We start from the raw sequence: 15302 nt of genomic DNA, 5'->3' as shown, positions 1-15302 counted from the left end.
ACTATGTTAATGCAAACCTAGGTGCCAGCAGCGTACTCACAGGGCACTTAGAGGGCAAGTCTTTGGTGTGCTTCGCAGTTCATACCTGTGTAGTCTGCACTACAGTGCAGTGTAGACACTGCCTTACATGCCAATTGCCATCTCTCAACCCAGCAAAGATTAAAAATTGTGCTATGCAATTGGGAGTTAAAGAAAGGAAGACATAAAAGAAAGGGGAGCTTTCATCTCTTTAATGCTATCTATTGCTTCTTTCCATCCCATATAACATCAAATTAATTGGCAATCATAATAGTAACATCATGGTAGCAAACGGATCAGATAATTCAATTCAGAGAAGATCATTTTTATGGCATTAATATAGCCCCGCAAGGACAGTCTTAAATGTTTCCATCCATCTCATATAATTTGTATAGTCTTTATCAGCAGGATCTGTGTTATCTGCCAGTATACGACTCCACCTAGTTGTGACCAAGATGGCTTAGTATTTAATTTTTCTTTATGGCTGCCATGGAAAATTCCTCTAAGACCAAAATGCATTAATAAGATTTATTCATCTCTTAACTCGGGTCATTCAAGAAATGTTATAACACTTAAGTGAAGACTTCACAGCATAGCAAATACACCAATGTGATGTGTCTGAGTCAGATGGAAACAAACCCTGCATGTGTTGTGCTGCCTCTCTCTGGTATCATGCTAGGAAGCCAGGGCTTCTGTGAATCCTCCTGTCATCTCCACTCTGAAGCCTCTTCACTTTCTGTGAGAGCTGAGCTGTTTGCACACCACTCCACTCTTTCAGGAGGAGCTTTCTCTCAGCCGTTAGTATTTGTCACTGTATTTGCAGTCAGGGTAGCGGTAGGCAAAATGGGAATCGCAAGATTGCAAAGATTTCAAGAGCTCTATCAACTTTCCAGCGGAATCACTGACTTCCTGGTCTGCTCTGAAGCTGTCTGCACAGAGCCTTAGGAACCTGTCTATTTTCTCCTGAACAGGTTGGAGGAATTTTCCCTTTAGGAGCTTAGGCAGGAGCTCTTGACACACCATGATGAGGCTCTGCTTCTCTGTGACTGAATTGCAGGAGGGAAATGCAGACTGGCAGTCCGAAGCCAAACAGCTAAATATGTCTTTATACTCCTGTTGCCCATCAGTCAGCTGGAGACCTAATAAAGGCAATAAAAACATTTGTTAGAAATGTACAAATCTTTTATAGTCATATATGCTTGTCATTTTGGTAAGAAAATGTCATTTAAAATAGTGTATACCTATGTTAATAATAACCCAGGTTAATTTAGCACCTTTTGTCCCAAAGCACTTTGTAGGCTGTATGTATAGGGTCATTTTCCACACTTCTGAAATGCATATATGTCTCTGAAAAGTTGAGGTGAAAAGAACTCATTGCTACCCCGCAGTGTTTTATAGACGGAGGAGAAGAATAATGCATTCCATTAAAATAGCAGAGGAACTTGAGTACAACCTAAATACTGAGCTGAGACTTGAAGTCCCTATAGAAATTGCCGCAAGTACTTAAGGCCTCAATTTTTAATTTCATCCCAAACCAGTAAGACTCAACAAGAGGTGATCTGATTGGAGCTGGACCAATAATGTGAAAGAGAGAGAACTGAAGGTTTCACTAGAAGATTTTCACAAAATCAGTATACATTTGTAACTACCTGACGATTATTCAGATGACTGCATAAGCTGAATACATGTTTTTAAGTATGGGGAAAAAAAGAAAAAAGTGAAATATGTTAAGTTTATTAGACGAATACTATTTGCCCAGCTCTAATTTTGATGGTGTCTAACTTCACAGTTTGCCTGGTGAAAGGCAGAGCTTGAACTGAAGACAAACTGACAGAAAGGGGTTTTCCTTTGTTAATAATTCTAAAGTCAATGGGATAAAATGGCCTGGAAGGATCTAAGGGATTTGGCCAAATATTTAAAACTGAGATAGGCCTGTGAAGTTTCTGTCTGCAAATTAATTTTTTGTGACACCAGTTTTTAAAGAAAGAAGTGGAAGCTGTTGAATGTTAGCATTCAAATATTGCTGTGTCGTCCACTGTCGCTAGGCACAGATATTACCAGTGTGTAGCTGTGTAGTGCTACAAAAACTGTTCCAACACTCTTTAATGTAGTGGTAGTCACAGCACCATTTACAGTACCAGTGAAAGGTCTGTAATACAGAGCTAAGCACTGCAGGAGCTGGTTCTGTTTTTATTGGCAGTAAATTTCTCCTCTTGAACTTCTAATTATCCAATTTACTGAGCAATTTTTGATGTTTTAAATAAAACTAGCATAGCAGGTGAAAGATGTTTTTTCTCCTGTCTTGCTAAATCCTCCTATGACAGATGCTTATTCAGAGATCATACTGAGTACCTTCCTGCTTGTCAATGATTCCCAATGTGCTGGCATCCCGGATGAACAGAAGCCCATTGTTAAAAATGCCAAATGTGCCAGCATCAACATTGACGAAATAAAAGAAATAGTTCATGTCATTGTTCCTCATGGAATTGACAATAGAGAGGAGCTGGAGAGCCAGATCTGCTGCCACCTCAGGAGGAGAGCTGTAGAACTCCTTTAAAGGTCTGGTGCTGGCAGTGACAATCAGCCGGCCACAGGACCCCAAATACTTTGGAAATGGCCATCCCTCCGCTTCTGGGAAAATCTGTGGGAAGAGAAGGAAAATAATGGATCTAGTCACTGTAAATTCTGAGGTGTGTATGCGGTGACGCACACATACAGAGTCTCCAGGATTATGCAGTAAAGTGTGTGTGTGTGTGTTCGCGCAGTGAGGTAGTCACCCTGCTCCAGTTAGGAATGGGTTAAAAGCAGTCAAGGGAGGCTCTTTGGGGAGTCAGTCATAGGTGTGGTTGCACCAAAGTAGAACACAGTGGGAGACAAGACTCTTGCTCCAGCTGGGGAGCAGGGAGGACCAGGCTGCCTGGGAGACCAAGCAGAGTACCTGAGGAAGAGCAGAGCTGGGGAAAGGCAGGCAGAGCTGAGGAGCTCTGTCCTGGTGAGTCCCTAGGCTGAGGCCTTGCTAAAGGCCAGGAAAGGTACTAGGGCTGCAGCAGAGCTGGCCTTACCATGAGGCAAACTGAGGTGGCCACCTCAGGTGCCAGACTGTTAGGGGTGTGTGCACCACTAGGATCCAGAGTGTAGAAAATTGTCTGCTGCGGGTGCATATGTATTCTCTCTGCTCTAGATGCACAGAGATGGTGGAGTGCTGTGCTGGAGGAAGGAGGACACGAGACATTAACAGACACGCAGGAGAAAAAGTGAGAGGGAATGACAGAAAGCAGCAGGAGCTGCAGGGAGAGAGAGGAGGAGGAGCCTCTTCTGTACCTGAAAAAAGTGTAGATCAGAGAAGAATGTGGTGGAGGAGCAAGAAACAGCTGCTGCTGAGTTTAGTTCAAGTCTAGATGATCCAGGACTGTGGACCCACTTAGGCAGTAGCCTGAGGGACTTCCTTATACTGTACGGGCCACAGCAAGTGAAAAATGTCATGTTCCCCAAAGACAATGAAAATAGAAGATTCCATCCAACACATTACTGGTGTGAAATCCCAAATGGTGACAAAGTGGAGAGGCCGTGGCTTATGTACTCAAAAACCCAGAATGCTGCATACTGTTTTTGTTGCAAACTCCTCCTAATGTTCCAGCCACATTGGGTTCTACAGGAACAAAGGACAGGAAAAATCTGGCTAGAAATCTGGCATGCCATGAAAAGGCAGCAAATCACCAGAGAGCATTCCATAGGTGGAAAGAGCTGGAGATGAGATTAGGGTTAAAGGCCACTGTAGATGATCAGCATCAAGAGAAGATTGTGTCAGAGTCTCTTTACTGGCAAAATGTTCTGAAAAGGCTCATTGCTTGCTACCCAAAATCTAGCACTGCGTGGCACTTCAGATCAGCTGTATGTGCCAAACAATGGAAACTTCCTTAAAATTGTGGAGCTGATGACTGAGTTTGATGCTGTACTCCAGGAGCATCTAAGAGGAGTCACCACCCAAGAAATATACACACACAATTACCTTGGAAAAACAATTCAAAATAAGATCATAGAGTTACTGGCAACAAAAGTCAAACAGAAGATTGTGGCAGATCTGAAGTCAGCAAGATATTATTCTGTTATTCTGGACTGCACACCTGACATCGGCCATATGGAACAAATGACTTTAATGGTGCATTTTGTAACAAAAACAGAACCTAGTGAAAATGTCCCTGCAATGGTGACTGTCAGAGAGCATTTTCTAGAATTTATTGACACTGATGATATTACAGGAGCTGGTACAACAAATGTGCTTCTTAAAAAGCTAGAAGATATGGGAATTGCGATAGCTGACATGAGAGGTCTGGGCTATGATAATGGTGCCAACATGAGAGGAAAGAACAGCGGAGTGCAGACAGAGATCGAAGAGTTAAACCCTCAAGCTTTTTTTGTCCCATGCAGTTCTCATTCATTTAATTTGGTGGTCAGTGATGCAGCATCAGCCTCTAGTGAGGCTGCTGATTTTTTAAATATAATTCAAAGCATCTCTGTATTTTTCTCTGCATCAACTCATTGATTGCAAATTTTGAAGCAACATCTGGGAACATCCTCTCTGACACTGAAACCACTGAGTGCCACATGATGGGAAAGTCGAGTGGAGGTGATAAAGCCTATCAAACACCAAACTGGGAAGATAGATGATGTCATAGTTGCCATTATGGAGGATAATGCTATGACAGGAACTGTTCATGGGAGACAGTGGCAGAGGGAAATAGAATCACCAGAAACATACATAACTTCACATTTCTGTGTGGCTTAGTGTTGTGGCATGACATACTGTTTGAAATAAATGTTGTAAGCAAGAGACTCCAAGGTGTTGATCTTGATATATCTGGAGCAATGGAACAAATGGACAAAGCAAAGTCATATCTACAGTCTTACCGGTCAGCGAGGGATTTCAAAATGTTCTGAAGAGTGCACAGAAGTTGGCAGAGGAACTTCACACTGAAGCTATTTTCCCACCCATTCAAGAATACAAGAGTCACTGAAGATGAAGACATTTTGATTACGAGGCACGGGATAATCCCATAAGAGACCCCAAACAACAATTCAAAGTTGAATTCTTTAACCAGATGCTAGGTTGTGCAATACAGTCAGCTGAAGAACGTTTCATGCAGCTCAAGGAACACAGCAGTATATTTGGGATGTTGTATGATATTCCAAAACTCCTCACTATACCTGAAGACGACCTACACCAGCAATGCAGGGCACTAGGGACAGTATTGACATATGATGACGTGTGATATTGAGGTGAGTGATTTAGGTGATGAACTGAAAGCCCTTTCAAGATACATTTCAGCAGGATCAACTCCAAAGGCTGTTCTGGAATATATGTGCACAAATAAGATGACCACCCTCTTTCCAAATGCTTTTGTTGCTCTGCGCATACTTCTAACACTTCCTATAACAGCTGTCAGTGGAGAACGCAGCTTCTCCAAGCTGAAGTTAATAAAAACACATCTACATTCCACAATGACACAGAAGAAGCTGGTTGGCCTTGCAACCATCTCAATAGAGCATGAACTGGCCCAGACTGTGGACCTTCATGAAGCAGTTCAGATCTTTGCAACCATGAAGGCACGGAAAGCACCACTTTGAGTATTCAAACAGATTAAAATGCCAGTGTTTGCTATGCAGACAAGAAAAGTTACATTTGCTGTTCAGGCGTTTGAAAGTTAAGTGTTACTTAAATTTTTGAACAAGGCATTTTAAGTTGTTAGTTCTCCTTTATTGGGGTATGTAGCAGAGCAGTACCGTGAAAAGAGTAGAACAGGAAGAAGGCAGAATTGAGACCTTTCAAAGTTTTGCCCCAAGCGAGGGGACATGGGGGCATCATTTGAGCTTCCTACCTCAGGTGCCAAAATGTTGTGGGCCAGCCCCAGGGCAGCTGGGGCTAGAAAGGCAGCAGGTCCAACCCCCGTTGCTGGTGATGAGTGGTCACTTCAGACTGCAGTTTGCCCCTGAGTGATGGGGCTAGATGAGGACTGGCAGTGGGTCACTGAGGCAAGGTGGGCTTAGGGGATTGGGGTTCCTTGGGGATGGGAGACCCAGAGTGTGGGAGCATTGCTGTGGGGCAGCACCCCAAAGTAAAGGGGCACCAGGGTCCAGGAGGGACATGGGACCTGAAGTGTTATAAGTGGTGGAGACCAGGGAGAAGCAGGCACCAGTAGGAAGACGCCGGTTAGCAGGAGGTGCTGGAACTGAGTTAATTCCCAGATGACCAGCAGGAAGCACCGTGGTGGTGAGTGCCCACCACGCTACAGCGTGTGAGATAGAGGGAGAGAGTTTGTATGGTTTCACGTGGGTGGTGTGGCACGGAGAGGCCAGCGAATGAAAATTGAAAGTGTTTTTGGGTGGTGCACTGTCTTTTGCTAAATTAGCAGCCTCTGCTGTGAGGGCTCTGATTGCATTAAAGGATTATTGGATTCTTTAAGAAATTGTATTCTAAACTCATGATTTTTGTCGGGAATCTTGCAATCTGGGGGGTTTTCTTAAAGCCCCTAATTGGTGGGATTGTGTTATTACCTGAAAGTTGACTGACTTGTATTTTTTTAGAAAAGCAATTTCTAGCCCTGATGGCAGCAATGAAATATCTCAAGACAACTAAAAATAACCCCACATTTATTATTTTTAAATATCTCATAAATGTGAAGCCAGTGTAATGTTTGGTGGGGGCGGGGCGTGATTCCATATTATTGAACACTTGAGATTGACAATACTCTGGTCTCATCATAGTGTTGCCAAGTTTTGTTATAAGTGGTGTTTCTTCTTAAAACACCAGCTCCTGGAGTCATGGGAATAGGTGAGGGCCTTGGCTGTCACTTTTTTTAAATAGTTCCTAGTGCTCATGGTTTAATAGAAAAGCATGAAAATCTGACTCCACTGCACTTTAAAGACTAAACACTGAGACGCAAATAAGAACCCAAAATGTATTATTTTTTTAATCCTGACTTTTGGGGCCTGTCTAATGATTTTTGAACATGTGGCATTTGGACGGCAATACCAGATATATGTCTGATGCTACAATATATAGTCAGCACACATGCGCATGTACACACATACAATGCTCCTGAGATAAAGAGCAATTGCAGCACTATTTGATAAACGGCGGAAGCCTACAATATATTTATCATGTGCCTTTGGCCATATTACTTCACCTCTGCCTGCTGATCCATCTTCCACCCCCAAGACAACTTCCACCATTCCAAAGCCCTGAGCTGTTTCAAACCACTGCTCTTGTTCTTTGAAATCAATCTGCTGCTGTTTTCCGTTTTTCATCCCCTAGTGTGGAGTTACTCTTCTAAAATTACCTGGAACTGAAGCTTGGACCAGCTGCAATTTTTTTCGTGTCATGAATGTAAAGTCTGAGATCTCATGACCCAGAAGTTTTATACCATTAGGAAAGGGAAACTCAGAACTCTCTGGAAAGGCCAAGATAATGATATACTTTAAAGTCATGACATTTTTAGGCATAGAAAAGCTATTTTTAGGTTATTTTTGGATGGCTCGTGCTGAGCCCCATACAGTTGGAGCTGTGGTAATTCAGGTAAGGTGAGGGGTGTGGGGAGGGGCAGAAATAGTTAACATTTTTCACAGATTTTCTAAACCTTTTATAAAATAGTTTCCTGTAGCATCCCCAGAATACATGGCTATGTGATATAGCTTAAAGATTCTGTCTGCATTCATGAGGCTGGACTCGCCTCTCACAAGCAATGCAGTTATCATACCACATCACATCAAGAGGGAATCTCTTTCTTTCTTAACCTCACAAACCCAAAGGTTTTGGTTAGATTATTACTTTTCAAAAGTAACTTTCTTTTAGGCTCCCTAATGCATTTTGAAACAGGCACTACAGAGACAGAACTTCTTCTTTTGATTAAGCAGACGTCCTGGTATGCCAGTTCTGTGTTCCTGAACTTTATTAAAGGCTGCCGTTCCCTTTTCTGGAAAGACATTTAGGAAATGAAATCTATCCAGAAAGATGTAATTTTTCTTTTTATAAAGTGATTTTTTTAGCTACTAAATTTTGAAGTGGACTAATGAGCATTGTCGAGATAAAAGCTTACCCTAAATGCTCCCTAGTGTACACCATCATAGTGACCTAGCAGGCTGAGGTAAGCAGATCTCCATGATGACATAAGCAAAGTTTGCTGAGAATGTCAGAGATGATCTGAACATACACCACTGGCAGAGTGAAGAAGAAGACAAGTGTCTTTGTGAGTGACCAGGAACCAGATTTCAGAAGAACTTGGCACCCAGTCAACAGCTCCCAGGTAGTGGCAGAGTTTCAAAACTGCCCAATATCTGCCATCTCCCACTGAGAGCAGATGGGAACCGAGCATATTTGAAAGTCTGGTTCTGGAGATCAGCCTCAAACCTGCAGTCTACCCAGATTTTAGAGGTCACTTCTGGGCATGAGTGAGAGTGTGGGACAGTGCTGGGAAGGTGTATGGATCTGAGACAACTGACAAGGATGGGGAGTCAAAAAATAGCCTCTCACGGGAAGGGTGCTGTAGGAAAAGGGACAATATAGGGGTTGATATGAGTTGGCCATGAGGAGTAAGAAAGAAGTGGACAGTGCTGTGGAGGGGGATCAGAGGTTCTCTCTGAAATGGCTCTTAGGAAGAGGAAAGAGGATGATGCTAATCCAAACGTAGCACTCAATTTTGATTCAGTCCTACTGTGTCTGATGTATGTAAAACATGAATATTAATGCAGTATTAAGGCTGAGGAATCACATAGCAGGAATCAACCATAACTCTGACTCCTTGCGCTAATCCATTAGTCTGGGTCTCTCTGTTTAGATGATCAATTATTTGGGATTTAATGCAATATATTAACAATACAAATGGAACATGACCCCCATTTTGTTGTTTCCTTGCATTCCAATCCACACAGGTTCTGATTCAGAGGTGTTGAGCCACTGCAGCTTTCTCTGCCTTCAAAGGGAGTTTCAAGTGCTCTGCATTTATACAAATCAGGCCCAGATTCTTCAGAGTTGACTTAATTTTTTTGCCTCAGTGAGGTACAAGGAACAATGGCAGTCCATAAAGCTTAGCATGATAGTGAAAGAACCTGCTGGAGGTCCTGAGCAACTGGAGAACATCATACTTGAGATTGGTTTCAGGATATTTCACCATAGGGAGAGGCACTATACCTGTAACAGGATGGGATGTGCATTCACTGACAGTGTGTAGAGGAGGCGTAGTTTGTCCCGATCTGTGAGGTGATCCATGTAGATACTGCCAGCATCTGGTACCTCAGCATAGCGGCGCACTATTCTGTCTAAGAGCCGCTGTGAGGGACAGCGCAGCATTGGACTAGGTAACCCCTGGGAGGAAAGAACAAAGGTACTTGGGATGACTATACTTGGCAGCTGTAAGAGTTCATAATATTTCAGCCTAGTAGGATCTGCTCTATATGCTATTTGAGAACTCTGCCAGCAGGTTTGTACCAGATCCCCCTTACAGCTATCTTTATAACAGATTCCTCTCAATTACTGTTAGAAACGTGGAGCAGTTTAGGGGTATTTTACAGTAGACTCTTCTTTAAACACTGAACTATCTTGGCTACAGTCCCATGTTTTAGACTTTCTCTAAGCTATGTATTCATGAAGGTATCTCAAAACGCGACACAGTTTCTGAAAAATCCAATCCAACCTGGAGGTATCACTCCTGTCTGCCTCTGTGTCAGTATATTGAACTAATTTTGCTTTTAGGGTCTGTGTCCCTCTGTGCAAATCTCTGTAGTGAGTGGTGTTCATTCACTGGTATTCTCCATCTTTCTGGAGCCCACTTCCTTCTTTCAAAGAGCATCTTCCAAGCACATCCTTGTTCACCTTAGCCTATGGCTGATCTTTTTCTATATTATTATTCAGTAGGGATGCTAGATAAAATTTAAAAACTCATATATGCATATTGTATGTAGGTGCCTGTATAGGATGTATTCTCTTTCTGATAAGGTTTACATATAGGTTTAAATAATTTGCATATAGTTTTAATGTCTTGCTTATATTTGCAGATACCAGCAACAAATGATTCTCAGGTTTATGGATTCATCACATGGTAAGCTGCATTTTCTATATTTGAATATCTGAGTTATAAAAGTACCTAAAAATCTGCAGCTGGTATAAATGTCAATGTTTATTTACACTGATGTACTTCGACATAGCTTAATTTTTAAAACACATGCACTTTACTTTGTCAGTTATGGAGAAACTACATGGAGAATTAACTCTGACAGTATCTAAATGTTACTAGTCCTCTTATATTTCTCTCTTCCAGAACAGCATTAGCAAGAAGATATTTATTCTTTGTCTAACACAAAATTAAGCAGAAAAATGGCAATTCTGTCTTACAGTTCTCTCAGACATGTTATTGCTGACTTCGAGTCACTTTTCCTTTGGAAGAGGAGTGAGGGGGAAAAAAGAGCCAAGCAGAATTATGTTAAATGGTTGATAAGTGGTGACAAAGTTCTCTTGCAGCTGACAGTGTATGCAAATATTTGCAGCCAAAGTTAGAAATCCCTGCTGCCTGCAGGAGTTTGTAATGCAAACATTGAGACCCATAACTACATGCTGTAGGAGCAAAAATGGTGATACCTTTTTTTTTATTGCTTTAAAGTAACTTCCAACTTCATAGCTCATCCTATTATATGAACTTGGCAAGGTGATCAAGGCTGTTCACTTCCCATGTAATTATTTTTGGGATATCCTAATTAAAACTGTGACTGGCACTTTTTTCCAGTACAAAGATCAGAATCCTATAGCTGTCTTATTCACACCACTCAGGAGGGAGCAGATAAGTGAACCTGAAATATAGGTCAGTATGAACATGCAGGAGTATCCAATGTATGTTTGTCATTAATTTGGGAGCCAGAACACACCCACTTGAGTTAAATGATCTTCAGACTGTGCTCATTCATACTTTCTGACTTGAGGCAAGTGCTATTATTGGCATGGAAACAGAATGAACAAGAGTGAGGCTGGAAGCTGAATAGGTGAAGTCCCTGTTTCCCACATTTATATCAACAATTAATACAATTTCTTTATATTTTACTTACTTACCAAAGACCTTGGTCCAGCAAAGCACTATTCAGGTAAATAGGCTTCATTAGCTTCAATAGGTGTACTAACATGCTTAAAGTTTAGCACATCTTAAGTGCTTCACTGGAGTGGGGTCAACATTTTTAGGGGGAAAGAACAGTGCCATCTCTGCTGCTGAAAAGAGAGCCAATTAAAAAATTTAAATCTAAAGTTGTAAAATTGTCAGACAGAATCCACTGACTGGACACACACCTGAAGATCTTGCAATTCAAAGCGCTACAGATAATTGGTTTATGTACAGAATGTCTTAAGTCCCTTGCAATGTCTTCTCACCCTAGAAACTAAGGCTAAGTCTACACTGGAGGGTGGGGGTCGACCTAAGATATGCAACTTCAGCTTTGCGGATAGCGTAGCTGAAGTCAGCGTATCTTAGGTTGATTTATCTGGCCATGAGGACGGTGGTGAGTCGACCACTGCTGCTCCCCCGGTGACTCTGCTTCCACCTCTCGCCGCAGTGGAGTTCCGGAGTCGATGGCAAAGCAATCGGGGATCGATTTTATCGCATCTACTGTAGACGCGATAAAATCAATCCCTGATAGATCGATCACTACCCGCCCAGTGATCCAGCGGGTAGTGCAGATGTACCCTAAGGCTACATCTACACTACAGCCTATGTCAGCATAACTTATGGTGCTCAAGATGTGAAAAACCACCTCCCTGAGCGGCATAAGTTACGCTGACATAAGCATTCCTGTGCACAGCGGTATGTAGGTAGGAGAGCTTCTCCCGCTGACATAGCTTCTGCTGCTTGTGGAGGCGGTTTTATTATGCCGATGGGAGAGCTCTCTCCTGTCGGCACAGAGCGTCTACATGAGATGCACTGCAGTGGCGCAGCTATATCACTGTACATAAAGCCTTAGACATGCCAAATCATCTAACAGCATGTTTTGGCGCTGAGTCGCAGTGCTTGGTTTGGCTTAAAAAAAAAATCCCACGTTTGTGTCTAATAAGGGACTGACCCAGCTATATCAACTTTCACTCAAATGGAATTTTTTCCTAGTCCATGACATGCAGCGGAATACAAATTGGTGTGTGTGTGTGTGCGCGTGCTTATTTGTGCAAACAGACTCAGAGCTCTTCCTGACACAGAAGTGACCTCTGCAACACAACCGTCCTGTCTTTATACTGTCACAATCACAAAGTACTACCAAACATTCAAGGAAGGGATAAAGTCAATCCTGAATCACTGCCATCTGCAGTTAATACTAAGGATTGACTGCTATGTGTATTATGTGAATTAATACAATTAGAAATGAATCCAGGCTGCAAAAAGCTTGAATCTGGATTTCAAACCACCCACAGATTTTGGGTGTTTGAATCTGAGACTTTGGTTCAGCCTATGGTGGAGATAGAGGACTATTGCAAAAATCAGGATCTTGTTCCAGCTTCAGATACCAGCATTATCCTTCTCCAGTTAAAGTTCAGGTCTGTTCAGACCTGGAGGTTTGGTTCAGGCACATCTCTAGTAACAAGGCAATAAGTAAAAAAGAGTTTTTGGTCTGGGAGATGGCTACAGATCAAAAATACTTTCCTACAAAGGACTAGGCATTAGATGAATGAACCACTTGCTGACATTTAATGAGCAAAGTAAGGCTTTAAAGGTTGCTCCTCGGGCCAGATACCCAAAGATGATGGTTATGTGGTGGAAGCTGGACTATCAGGCTGATTAACAGCTTCACATTATAATTTATATGTGCAAAATCGGCAAGTTAAAAAACATGAGGGGTTTTTCTTGTACCTATATTGTTCACAACTTTGTGCCTCAAGCCTTTTCTTTGCTGGTCTTGGTTGTTAGAATTAGAAATTTGCCCTGCAGGAGATCTCTGCTGAAACTCGTCTACTTTTTTATTGTTCACCTCACACCGAAAAAACCAAGCAGCACGTGATCTGAACTCTGACGCTGCAAGTGATGAACTCTGGAGCTTGAAGCAGACAAAACAGCATGTTGCTATTACTACTGTACAGGCTAATACGTGCAATCCAGTGCTGCACACAAACACAGAGTTAAATCAGGATCGTCTCTGAGGCAAGCAAGATTTCAGTACTGATACATTTGTAGCTTGCAATAAAGATTTTCACTGTGGCAGATGAAATAATCATTGTGGCAGGCAGCCCAGTTGATAGTTGGGTCAGGCAAGGCAGTCAGTGAAAAGTGAAAAATATTATTTCATGGTCTGTCATTTTGATTCAAGTATGTTAAGGTTTGTCATAATTTTCTGTTCTATAAAAGAAAATTACTTAAGCCCAGTAGTTTCTGTCAGATCTCGTATATATCCAAAGCTACAGGGAGGCTGGTGCAGCCACCAGCTTAGTGACCATAGTTTGATGGGGAATACTGCTACCTTGACTACATCAGTAGAACCCTGAGCGTTACCAAAAATGCCAATCACTGAATAGTTCTTGTGTTAAGTGTTTGCAGTCGTTTATCATCTCACAAAACAAAGCATTCACCCCGACATTAATTTGTACTTCAAATACCATACCACTGAGATCACAGCTCAGAGGGCACACCTCTGGAGCTCTTGCTGTTTAAATCTCAGGAGGGGTATCTGAGAGATCTCCAACCTCCTGCAGCTGAACAGGTCAGAGAAATGCACAGAAAAACCGTCATCCATTTTACAGTAGGACTAAACCAGAAAACCTGGCTCTGAATTTCAAATACCTCACATTTCAGGGATGTTTGGTTCAGCCCATTATAAAGAGTGGTCATTAGTAAAATTTGGATCCACGTTTGGCTTTTAGGGGAAGTATTTACAATCTGGAGTATTGGTTTGGGCCCACCTTTACTGAGAATTAAAAGTCAGGGGAAAACAACTGCACTTCTAAAGGAGACCAAGTTTATATTTCATTCAAACCAAGTGATGTCAGTTTATGCTAGTCTGCTTCATTTTCAGATTCAAAGACCCATGCAGCTGTGAAAGCTGCAATCCTAGATCAGTGTGTGAGGTGTGTTTTGTTGATTTCAGAGCACAGTGCCCTACTTTGACTGACAGGACCAGAAAGGTTTGAAAACTTGCTGAAATTTGCTCAGTGAGTTTGTTCTTGAGTTTGAATGATGCCCTGGCCTTGGCACCAGCAATTTGGCTCTCGGGCACGAGGGAGCCTACATAAGTTCAGCATTCTCAGATGTGCACAGAGGAAATTCTAGACTGTAGGAGGAAGTAGGGTGCAATGCCAGGGGGTGCGCAAACAGAATTCACCTTGTGTTCGGATTTTGTTTCATGTGACGTGTGTTTGTGACACAGTCCAGCCCAACTGAAACAGGGTTTCAGAGAAACTGAGGAAGTGTGGGAGGACCGAGGGGGCTTTATGTAGTGGCAAGAGCCTTTGATAAGACAGGGACCCCAGGGAGAGGAGTAGGAGGTGAATAATTAAACATCTCTATAGCAGATCTCAGGAAGAATTTCTCCATTTTGAAACATACAGGTTTCCTGAGTTCAGTAGATAGATATTTTAAGCACGTCAGTTTGTTTGGCCATTGATTTAAAGTGATTCTGCCCCACTGTCATTACAATGCCCAATTTTATACACAACCTCTCATGAAACTTGCTCACCAGATGGGTTTCACCAGCTTGCCCTGCTATACTATTGGGTTTCCCACCTCAGCACCAGTAAAACACTCCACACTGCCATCTTGTGGAGAGAGACTGCATTAATGCACGTGGAAAACCATTCACGACAGGATTTCAAAAGAGACATTCATGTAATGCAGCTGATGAGAAAATGTGAATCTTAGATAAGGAATTTTTTTGAACATTTGCTGTAACCCCCAGTTGCCTTTCCTTCTCCTCTTTTATACGACTGTTAGATGAAGCACAATATATCTTCCCAAAAGTGTGTAGCCTTTTACCAAAGAGATGTTCTGTTCTGTCCCGGGTTTATTTTGTCTTCTAGCTCAAATGTGCTCATTTTTCTAGCTGCCAGCTCTGAGAGTCACACTGGGCTCCTTCCATCTTGTTGCCAGTAATAAAGGTTCTGCTCAACCAATTAGTCCCACAGTGACACCTGGGTAACTCTTGTGCTGTCAGTGGTTTGCACAGGTGCCCCTTATCGCAATTTAGTCAACAACCCTGTTACTGATGATGCCTATGGATTTGCAGCTCACTCCGTCTCAGCTGTGCTTGCTCTGCAGACTAGCAGGAGTAAAAAGCAG

General features: G+C 42.3%; 1 protein-coding gene across 1 annotated transcript in view; it reads right to left on the bottom strand.

The window, feature by feature from the left end:
• Positions 1-215: 215 nt before the first annotated feature.
• DIPK2B (divergent protein kinase domain 2B) overlaps positions 216-15302 on the bottom strand; it is a 28249-nt gene continuing 13162 nt past the window's right edge. The window contains exons 3-5 of the mRNA XM_050936648.1: positions 9203-9376; positions 2371-2659; positions 216-1157 (exon numbers count right to left, since the gene is read on the bottom strand). Of these exons, the coding sequence (XP_050792605.1) occupies positions 817-1157; positions 2371-2659; positions 9203-9376 (804 nt within the window). The 3' untranslated portion in view covers positions 216-816. The remainder of the gene's footprint in view (positions 1158-2370; positions 2660-9202; positions 9377-15302) is intronic.

Source organism: Gopherus flavomarginatus, chromosome 1 (assembly GCF_025201925.1).
Source record: "Gopherus flavomarginatus isolate rGopFla2 chromosome 1, rGopFla2.mat.asm, whole genome shotgun sequence".
NCBI classification, from domain to species: Eukaryota; Metazoa; Chordata; order Testudines; family Testudinidae; genus Gopherus; species Gopherus flavomarginatus.
This window is presented reverse-complemented; position numbering and strand designations above follow the sequence as displayed.